Here is an 11,844-nt window from a genome sequence, read left to right as displayed (position 1 = left end):
GTGCCCTTAAATCCTATTGTATGATGCTATGTATGATATTATGTATGACATTATGTATGACATGATGTATGACATGATGTATGACTTAATATTATGTTTAATAAAGTTATTTTGTTATTATCCAAAATAATGGTAACATGAATATGGGACATTATCATATAGTCCATGAGATGCATTGTATGTGATTTATGTGAAAAGTCACAGAAGATGTAAATCACAAGTTCTTTGTAAACTTAGAAATAATAGTTCGTAGTCGGTGATGAAATTGGGCATTTCATCTGCGAAGACTATAACGTGTCAACTAAGATGATTTGTCTTGATCATGGAAGTGGAAGCTTCTAGTTGATATGTTGATATGTTTTAAGAGTTAAAACATATTGAACAGGACCGTTGTGAGATTTATTATTCTTCTAACGACTGTCAAATGAATAATAAATCTCACGACTTCTATTTGCATGAACTCTTAATCCTGAGAGAATAATGGACCTGATCATGAAGTGTAGGTTGTTTTGACATATCAGGAGTGAGATCTGAAGTGACGGTCAAAACCTCAGTATATTGGGCAGCCACATTTAGTGTTGATGGAACACATATTCTCAATATGGAATTCATAGTCTCTTGATGGAGATATAAAATATTCCCTTGAGATAAGTTTAATGGTTTCAGTTATTCAGAGAGTTAGGCCTAACCACTTTAGTAAGAAATTACTAAAGTATATATTTATGAAATTGGATTTCATAAATATATAATGAATAACTTTAAAGAATTAAACCGGGTACTCAAGGATAAGATGTAGTAATTTACAAAGTGGCAGTCTACGTTTATGACTTTGTGTTACTACGAATATTTTATGAAGGGGTTACGTGTTTAATAAAGTCTTGGGATATAATTTATTAATAAGGCCTAGAGTGCAATTATATTTATATAGTGGTATTAAATATAATTAATGGTAACTTTGGATTTGTCAAGAGTTGACGGAAAAGCCCAAGGCCCATTGGAGCTAGTGTCTTATTGGTCCCTTTTGGTCCCACTCCAAGCCACACACTAAAGCCCAATTGGAAAGGCCCAATAGGCCAGCCCAATTAGATAATCAGTTAGTTATAAAGGGAGAAACATACAGAATTTTTATTAGATGAGATTAGAAAAGAAAAAAGAAACGGTGTGTGAGAGAGTGTGAGACACACTTTCATTCTCCCTTTGAAGAACTGATTGAGAGACCACACATCTTGGGCGTAAAGTGGAATTGGAGTGAAGATTAAAAGTGTTCCCAAGTGCTTCTAATCTTTGTTTTGAATTTCTCCACACCAAGGTACGCTATCTTGTTCTAGGATTCTGAAATTTACATTGTGCACGTTATCAATCATGAATGAAATAGATCCTTGTTCGTTGCTTCCGCTATGTGTTTTGTATGAGATACAAAACCAGAATTTTTCCTTCACTTATCTCAAGGGAATATTTTATATCTCCGCTAAGAGACTCTGAATTCCATCTTGAGAATATATGTTCCATCAACACTAAATGTGGTTGTCCAACATACTGAGGTTTTGACCGTTACTTTTGATCTCACTCCTGATATATCAAAACAACCTACAGCTCATGATCAAGTCCATTATTCTTTCAGGATTTAAAGTTCATGCAAATATAAGTCGTGAGTTTATTATTCATTTGACAGTCGTTAGGAGAATAATAAATCTCACAGCGGTCTAGTTCAATATGTTTTAACTCTTAAAATATATCAACATACCAACTAGAAATCTTCATTTTCATGATCAAGACAAATCATCTTAGTTGATATGTTATAGTCTTTACAAATGAAATGCCCAATTTCATCATTGACTACAAACTACATTTTGAGTTTACAAGGAACTTGTGATTTACATCTTCTGTGACTAAATCACATAAATCACATACAATGCATCTCATGGACTATATGATAATGTCTCAATATTCATGTTGCCATTATTTTTTAGATAATAATAAAACAAATTTATTAACCACAATATTAAGTCATACATAATGTCAAACATAATATCATACATAGCATCATACAATAGGATTTAAGGGCACACATCCTAATAGTATATATCAATTCACACTTTGAATATTCACCGTTGGAACTATTTTCCTATCTCTCCTTAGTCGCGGTTAATTAGAAAACAAGTGATCTAATCAACCCTAACCACTAAACAACCCAAGACAAGCGCTAAAGGTTTAATTTAGTAGCAGCTTTAAGAATTAGAGAGATCGTTGAAACTAAACAACACAAGCACAAGCGGTTGTATTTAATTCAGTCGAGTGTTCTTCCTAAGATCTAATAATTTCTAACGCAGCAAATCATTAAATCTTGGTTGCTTCACAAATTAGAGGGATCAAACAATTACAAATTTGATATTTAACCTAGCAGTAGATTGCAACGAATAATAAACTAGCAAGTCTCCTAGTAATTAAATGAGACAATCATAAAATAGGTACAGAAGAACATCAGATACTCAAAGCATAAAATTGAACAATAAAAAAAAATTAGATGTCACAGTTTTATTGATTCTGAGGCTTCTGTTTCCTTCGACCAAGTATAAAAGTTTTAGCCACGCAGGGCCATGACAAAAATTCAAAGGAGAAGATTAGAGAAGAGGGGAGAGAGAGGCGTGTGTGAAATCTGATTTCTCCTCCCCTCTTTTACACATTAATTTCCCCTTTCCCAAGCCTACAAAATCTCCTAAAAATATTCTAAATAATAATATCTAAATCTGACTAATTAAGGAAAAATATTAAAAATAAAACAAAGTCCTAATATAACTAGGAAAGTGGTGTTTTTCAGCTAGAATTTTCGTGCATCAGATCTGGAAGCTTCTGAAAATAAACCCAATTAGATCTGCGTATTAGAATTGCATGCTAAGGAATGTTCCAGAACGTCAACAGTGCAGGTGCAGCAACTTCAAGCCCGATTTCAACCTTGATGCGGCCCATATCTCTCAAACCTCAAAAACTGAAAGTTCTAGAGCTTTGTCTTGGCGTTCTAGAGCAACTTGAATAATCTCAATCGAAGCTCGGATGAGAGAGTTATGCCCAGATTACGAAGCAATATTAAAGTTGTCCAAAATCGCCCAATTAGCTACGTTTTGCACTTAATGCCTCCATTTGCATCCTAAATCAAAATATAATAATAATGTGTATATTTGGGCACCAAATAAGTACAAAATACTAAACATTAAGGGAAAAAATATGACATTTTGCATTCTCATCAGCAATCTTTAGTGCAATGGTCGTGGTCCTTATGGAAATGGCAGTATTTCTTCTTGTCAGGCACATTAGATGATGAGTGTAGTGGCCTTGGCCATTTAAGGTAATGTTCGTCCTTAATCTGCGTCAAAATTTTGTCAACAGGTATAATCAAAGGGGTAAATTTTACCGTCCGAGGGGTTTTATTGTCCTTTCACTTATTTCCATTGGTACCCTGATGGTCTCCTCTTTCACTTTTACGTCCCCTCCGGTCTTCTCCCTTTCCTTCCCTCTCCCTAGGCTTCTCCTCTACCCTTATTGCTACTAGGGCATCTTCGGCGTTCATATACTTTTGCGCTTTCAACAGCATTTTCGCCATCGTCTGAGAAGGGCTTTTTGCGAGTGCGACCATGAACTCTCTAGACTTCAATCCAGCCTTGAAGGTCCGTCAGCTGCATTTTGTCATCTGCTTAATCTACCTCCAAGGTTTCTCTGGTGAAACGCTTTACATATGACCTCAGGGTCTCCTTTTCCCTTTGCATGATGGTGAGCAATGGTTTGTCGGCCTTTTTGGGCGTTGTCCACTAACGAAATGGTGTAAAAAAAATTGCCCAATTGCTTGAAGCTATTGATGGGCGATGTTGATAGCCTACTGAACCACTCACATGCTACTCCCTTGAGAGTGGTGGGAAAGGAATGGCACAATATCTCATCTGGGAGTTGTTGAAGACTTAGAGTTGTCTTGAAGGTGTTGAGGTGGTCTAGCAGATTTTTCAGACTGTCAAATGGGTCGAGCTGTGGGAGACGAAATTTCGAAGGCATTAGGCATTCTAGGACCCTTGTTGTAAAGGGCGAGTTCGTCCTCCTAACCATCCTGTCTAAGTTCCAATCTGTTTTCTCCCTTATTGCACTTCTCAGCTCATCCATCTCCCTTCTCATTTCCCTGAGGAGTTCTGAGTTCACTCCCTTAGGGGTATTTGGTCGTCGATGGTCATTCCTACTTTGGCTGTCTCCATCAACATTATGGTTGGTCTTGGAACGATAATCTTCTTGCTGAAGCTGCAATCTCATCTCCTAGTTCTGCCTTGTGAGTTCCTCTACGCTAGCTGTGAGTGTTTGGGTTTGCAGGGCTAGTGTTGTAGAATCTTGAGGCGTGCCGGACTCCATTTGGACCTTAGAGTTGAATGGAACTACGCTTTTGAACCTAAGTAAGAAATTGTCTTCCCACAGACGGCGCCAAACTGATGATACCGAGCTCATCAGTCAAGTAGGTTCGTCCAGATAGGTCAGCACAGGCTTCGTCTTTGTACCTGCAAGGTTAAGGATGGAATCTTCTTTGAGCGGTCACCGGTGTGGTGCCGGCTACGGAGTCTCTGATGGTAAAGTCAGTGAATGGAATTGGTAGAGAGGGCTTATGAGAGCTAGAGTAAATAAAGAAAGTATCAGTGTTTCAGCATGTGTATGTACCTTCTTTAGTTCTAAAGTGTATCACATATATATATATATATATATATATCCCCTTTTCTTCTAGCCGTTGTACCCTATTTATGGTGGCATAAGTGCCTCTTTTGTAACGCCTCTGGGCTCATTCAATGTGGGTTTTGATGGGTCTCCAACGATCTTCTTGGCTGATTCGTAACCGTCTGAGGCATTGAATGTTCCTCTTTATGACACTTCTACCATCGTCCATGCTGGGTCTAGGTGGATGATGGTACTTGATGGGCTCATCTAGACAATGACATTTGTTGGGCCTATCAGTGCCAAGCCAGAAAGAAGTCTTGAATTTGAGTGTGTGCAACTGCATTAACGAGGGCAAGACCCAAGAAAATTTTCTCTGATGTTGGAGCTTTAGAAGTGCATCCTCCATGATGACCGTTTATACAATTAAAAAATGTGCTTAAGGTTTTGGTTTGCAATATCCTCGGCTGTTTTATCTCTTGCTCAAAGTATGGAAGTTTTTTGAGATTTTACAGGAATGGATGATGAACGGGTAGTCCTAAGGAAGGGTAACTAAAGATACTAGATAACAAATATTCCTTCAAGTTTTTATTATCTCAAGTGTGATTTTCTTTACTTGTTATTTTTCTGTATTTATTGTGATATATAGTCCTCTCAAGTCAGGCAATTCCTAACCCACTCAAATAAAATTCATAAAAATTGTTAAACAATGCGATCAGAACCTTGTTATTTTTCATTCTAAATTACATTCTAGTTACCAGCATATTTTATTTGAATTTTACAGAATGAGCCAACAATTGTAGCAAAACTAGTGCATAAAGGGGAGAAAAAGGAAAAGGTAAACATCTAAAATGCCTTCACATTAGAACCAGTAAAAGTGATTCATTATTTTCTTTTCTAGATTAAATAACAAATAAATTAATAAACTTGTATCATATTTACAGCCTTTTTGGACACTTTCTGTTAAAGATCCCAGGTCCAATAGTGTAAACCCAAACCCTCCACACACACACACACACACACACACAAAAAAAAAAAAACCAAAAAAAACCAAAAAGAAAGCTTTTAACTGATAGTCCACAAATTAACCATCAACATTGATGCAAGCAACAGACCCCACCATCTTCCAATCAATGATTTTAAACCTTTTGATCCATTGGTGTTGCAGATGAGCTTGTTGTTATGATAGGTGCACACTGGTTGCTTCCTGAAGTACACAACAAGAGAGACTTGTTCAGTACCTGATAGCAGAGTATCAAAGTTGGGCATATATAGATTGCAACAACATTGATTAAATGTGATTTTTGTATGTTGCCGAAGTACGTACTGCATTTTCTTTTTCTTGATATTCATGGAAGTTGTAGTAGTTGATTAGTAGTTTCTAACCTCGTAAAACTAGCTCCCATGTTTCACCAATGCTTAAATACATTTTCCTCGGCAAAGATGCTTATACTCTATTACTATCACCAATGTGGAACATGTAATTTGTGACTTCAATTCAAATTTAACAAAAATCTTGAAAATTTTGAACTATTAGTATGAGAAATTTGTTTTCTAGTTAATGATGTATAGGAGAAGTAAGCATTTTAGTTAATAAAGGCTTGAAACTGATTTCCTTCTTATAGAAGCAGTGCATCACTTAAAACAGTGATTCCCCTTGTTACCATTAGGGGCTTATTCCTTGATATTTTAGTATGAAACATAACAAATATTCATCAAAATATATACAATGTAGGTTCAAAAAACAGCATAATTGTTGATCCAATACATTACCTGGATGAGCAGAAAGCGACCACATAATCAGTCCCTGTGCACGTAAATACACTGGTGGGATCATCATATGCATAACTATATGCCACAGGGCATGCCTCCTTGAACTTCTTGGAATAATAGGTTGGTTGACATACCCTAGGGTTCCCATACAGCCCTCTACAACAATACTCGTCCGTGTTAAACACATCACATGCACTTCTACAACCTACAACTTTGCCATTGGACTTGACGGATAGCTCGGACGGGCAACTAGGATTCAAATCTGAATCACAACCAGCAATGCTACAATTTCCCTTCCCATTTATGGGTGTAACAACTACTGGCAAGTTAAAACCATCCACAAGGCTAACATCATAAAAATCAGGTGATGCAAGGGTAAATTCGGCAAGTGAAGCTGGTGTCTTTCCTGAGGCTGCACACTTGAAAGAATTGCCACAGTCCCCAGTCTGGCATGACCCATTACCATTCTTGTCAAAGTTACAACCTGTTCGACCCCAAATCCGGCCCGACCAGCTAACCGGGGCAGTGAAGACTACAGATTGCTTAGGTTTTAATGTAAATCCACCACCATTAAAGTTCTCCCCAGGGGTAACTGCTGGCCATATTGTCTCTTTGCAATCGTTTATTATGGTGAAAACTCGTGCAGACTCGCACATTTTGGCTCCTGCCCATCCAAATAAAATTAAAATTGCAGCCCAATTTGAAGATGAAAGAAATTAACAAATTAAATCTACGTTGCAAAATGTTCCCTAAAGAAAAAAAATTTCCTTGTTATCTTAGAGTGAGTCAGGGAAAAAAATGTTTACTAAACATTTATGAATAGCTGACTAGTGTTCAAGAAAGAGATTATAATCTCTGTCCTAGCAATAGCTATTATACATAAGACAAGGCTAATCATGATTATATTTATACATTGATAAAAGAGAAAAACAAAGGCAATGAAGAGATTAAGTACCCGATGAAATTAGAATTAGAACCAAAAGAATTGGTGGAAGTACATTATTGTGAAATGCCATGTCTTCCTCTCCTTTGCTATCTATTGGTAGAGAATTAAGGTGTAGGAATAGAGGTGTAAACGGTGGGGGTAGATTTAAAGCAAAAGGTGGTGAAGAATACGTGTGGAAGGAGCGAGGGATAATAATTTAAAGAACTAATCTATTCTGGGAAAGCTTTTTGGCAAAAGAGTGGATTATTCTTTTCCTAAGCCTTTAATCCAAGTTTATTCAGGTTCCATTCTTTTCTCGATAGAATTTTTGGCTTTCAAATCACCTTCAACCGCCCCATGAATATATATATTAAGAAAGTATGCCTTTTGAAGTTTTACACTTTGTTCGTTGTTGCTAGCAACAAGTAATTTGCTATTAATTTCTATACAATTAGCTTCCCTACGTAGTAGAGAGATACACATCTCAAGTAACATACACACAGTCACACTCAAAATAATCATCAAACTCGATTAAACAAAGATCAAAGTTATAAAGCCACATCGTCACTTAATGGTCTCATCTGAAGGCATTGAAAGTAAAGGAAACTTCATGTATACCTCATATCTCCGCCCATATTTCTTGAACTATATTTATGTGCACCTCATTTTGCAATTTCCAGCGGTCTCTCACAATTTGGAAAATTGAAAGGTGTCTCTTTCATGAGAAATTTGATTAGAAATCAGTGGCTAATGATATTACAATTGTTTGCAATACCTTACTGTCCTCCAATTTTTACTACTAACTACTTTAGTAGGTTTTTTACACTCTAATTTTTCTGTCACTCCCACCTTGATGTGATATGGTCTGTTTATTGTTATTGATACTACTGGATTCAAATTAAAAGACAAATAGAGGGCAACAAACATGGTCCATCTATTTTGTGTTTGACATTAATGGACTTCTGCTGTATGCCAAAAATCATTCCTGAGGCAACAAAACTTCCAATTTTAGGAACTTTCAACAAAATAAATAAATAAATGTTCACGCAAATCAAAAGGGTATAAACAAGCAAACATCTTTACATCTAGATTAATGAAGATGAAAAGATCATGGACTGCTCTTTTCCACAAATCAACTGAATTTATGAATTCAAGGTTCGTTTCCGCATAAAGTTAAATTTATCTTGATTATATATATCGTTCGTGGAACTCCAAATGCAATCATACTCCACCAAACGAGTAAGAATAAATCTTTTTATCCTTAATTAAACTTCGGCTGTATGCCAAAATTTATTCCTTGAAGCAACACAACTTCCAATTTTGGCCCGTCAAATTCAATCAGAAGTTCACTCAATTTAAAAAAGAAAAGAAAGAAAAAAAAAGAAAAAAAAAAAAGAAGAAGCCAAACTAACAAACAAACATCTATCAGGCTATCAGTAGCTAATTTTTGAAAATTGAAGATAAATAAGTTTAGGGACAACTTTTTTTTTATAATAATTGATATGTCTGGTTGTGGTTTAAGCATAAAAAATTATATTAACGGTCAAAATAGATCATGAAGTGTCAAGCCATTGGGCCAAAAATATTGTGTAGACTTCATACAGGCCAAGTTTTACACTAGTTCCAACTGTAGAGTAAATGGCATGTGTCTCGTAATCTTGGGTGTTTAGTTCAGACAAGCCCATCTATTGCCAAGACAATTGTAAATGGAAACTGTGAAGTCGAGAATAGCTTTAATCCCCCATCCAAACAAGCCGAAATCATGACTGATGATCTTGCAAGTATACCATGATTAGCCTTTGACCCTTTCAGTGGCTTTCTTGGTCCCGTTGCTAGTATCCAGTTTACTCTTCTTCTTCTTCTTCCACAATTGCACATGCAAGATAGGGGTTAGAACTTACTATTCGATTTATGAACCATTTGCTTACTATTCGATTTATGGATCATTTGGAATACTGTTCCCTAGATTTGGTCTTCTTTATATAAAGCAATAATTTAGATAAAACAACCTTGCTACGGCACTAAATTTTTCGTTGAAAAAACCACACCCCTTATACCCACCACAAGGTCCACAACACAACAAAAAAAAAAAAAAAAGGGATGTGTGAACTTTTTAGTGAAATATCCTGTCCTGTGACTCTGGCTTATTGTTTTGAAATTGGGATTTTCATTTATCGAAAATTAATTAGAAATGAAAAGTATTTATGTATTTATCCAAAAATGAATAGTTAAATCAAAGAATTTGTGGAAAATATGCAACATAATAAAATTAGACCTTGTTTAGAAAAGAGCAAAGATAATTCAATTAGAATTGTTTACTATTAAACACTTTCTTCTAATAAAATAGTGATTTCTAATTGTTTTTAACTAATATGCAGAAAGAAAAAAAATGACACGTTATAATGATTATGTAGAAAAACGTAGGCCTTCAAAAGTTTATGCTTTTGGTATACATCTTTAGGGAGTAGTTTCATTTTGGCCCTTAGGAAATTTTATATTTCACTTAAGTCCTTAGAGCATTTACATCAAGAGTTTAAAATTTTTAGCATTTAGCATCTCAAAAAACCACTTTATAACATTTAACATCTCACTTTATAATATACCCAACATCAAAACTTCTATTTTTTTTACAACTTCATTTAAATATTATTTCTTTATTATTTTTTATTCCTTTTTTATTTTTATTTATTTCATCATCTCTCCCTCTTGGTCTCACTATAGCAACACTCTCAACCTCAAACCCAAACCCCAACCATGGTGGCCGCCAAGAAGACCGTAAATCTCTTTCTTTCTGCCTCTCTCTTTCATTTTCTTTTTCATATTTTAATGGTGTGATAGGCCAACAATGTATTGACCCCTTTGGTAAATTAATCAATTAATTAGACAAGTAAATTAATTAGATTCAATTACATGCAATAGGCATGATAGCACAAACAAATCACCAAATAACTAAATGCAGCGGAAATTAAATTTGACACGGGTGATTTGTTTACGAATGGGGAAAACCATCAAAGCAAAACTCCATCGGCTAAATTTAAAGGCACAATTCCCGAGAATCCACTATTATCAAAACAAGTGCTTACAAGTAAAAGAATCTCAATATCTTATACCAACTTACAGTTGAATCCTTACCCTAATACACAATTGGACTTGTAATGTGGTGACAATCTCTCCTTTCAATGTACGGCTCTCAGTACGTAACTAACCAATTGATGCGAGGATCCCAGTATGCAGCTTACTCATTTGCATAAATCCAAGTGCATAACTAATACCAACTTGAGAAGGATGTTGGCTACAAAGTTCTTCAGTTCATCCACACGATGAAAATCAAAAAGCTCCATAGTTACAAAACCCTACAACATACAAATGCAGCAGCTTCTTCAAGAGAAAGATGAACTAGGGCAAATTGTCTCAGGTTACAATTTGAGTGAATAATCACTTTGTATCAAATTGCATCACCTTTGACGGCCCTTAAAATAATCCTTATATGTGTCTAAGGTTGTAAGAAAAGAAACTCTACACAAACATACATGGATATGAGTGAAACAGATCTGGAAATCTGATTTTTGTAAATTTCAATAGATAAGTATCTGTCGAGTTTCGAGGAAAAAGCTTCTTTTAAACCTCGATAGATTCAATCTGTCAAGCTATCCGTCGAGATTTAAAATACAACAATTCTTCACTTGTTTCTTGAATAGATTTGCATGGCTTTAACTCTTGACTTGAACACAAAGTTGCTTGAAGATTTAAACCATCCTAGATCTACTCAAATACAAGTAAAATGTGTTTTGTCAAAGGATGTCCAATTCTAAATGACATATGTACATAACAATTTCCACATATGTCTTAACAACCTCCCCATTTGGCAATCTGTGACGAAACCACAACAAACAAATGAAATATGAGAGAAGTCATAAATCACTCAACTCAGACTCAGTTGTTGAGTATAAAAAAATCTAATTCTAACACAAATTCTTGAAAAACTTTGCAAGAAAAGAGTTCATGGCATGATAGATTTTGACAACTTGTATTTTTGAAACACTTCAAACAAAACTCATCAAGGCTCTTAGTGTGAAACGGAAATTAAAAGATTACATACATAAGAAACATGTGTATAAAGAGATAAAAGAAACAACACATGGAAAGATAGGTGAAAATGTAATAACAACCTCATTATATATATATATATATATATATATCAATAAAGAATACAAGGTTTGCTATCACAGAGTGGTCACAAGAACAAAGTATATAAAAGATAATGAAAAGAAAAGATACATAAGTCCTCACTACATTCCTAAAAAAAATTATAGACACTCCCCCTAACAAAAAGGTCCTATGCTAACTCTCCCCTAGATACAGGACTACTCTCATACCCAAAACTACTCTCCTTTTTTGTCACGAATGACAAAGGGCAAGTCACTATGAAGTAGTCATCTCATTATCACTAGAAGAGTTAGCATCCTCAT

General features: G+C 35.3%; 1 protein-coding gene across 1 annotated transcript; it reads right to left on the bottom strand.

Annotated features, from left to right (window-relative positions):
• Nucleotides 1–5,539: 5,539 nt before the first annotated feature.
• LOC142619988 (pathogenesis-related thaumatin-like protein 3.5) lies at nucleotides 5,540–7,509 on the bottom strand. The gene is made up of 3 exons (XM_075793412.1): nucleotides 7,406–7,509; nucleotides 6,451–7,114; nucleotides 5,540–5,884 (listed from the first exon to the last, which is right to left on the bottom strand). Exons 1-3 carry the CDS (start codon nucleotides 7,464–7,466, stop codon nucleotides 5,743–5,745), a joined length of 867 nt encoding a protein of 288 aa, XP_075649527.1. The 5' UTR covers nucleotides 7,467–7,509; the 3' UTR covers nucleotides 5,540–5,742.
• Nucleotides 7,510–11,844: the final 4,335 nt, after the last annotated feature.

The sequence above is a fragment of the Castanea sativa genome, chromosome 12 (genome assembly GCF_040712315.1).
Source record: "Castanea sativa cultivar Marrone di Chiusa Pesio chromosome 12, ASM4071231v1".
In the NCBI taxonomy this organism is placed as follows: Eukaryota; Viridiplantae; Streptophyta; class Magnoliopsida; order Fagales; family Fagaceae; genus Castanea; species Castanea sativa.
This window is presented reverse-complemented; position numbering and strand designations above follow the sequence as displayed.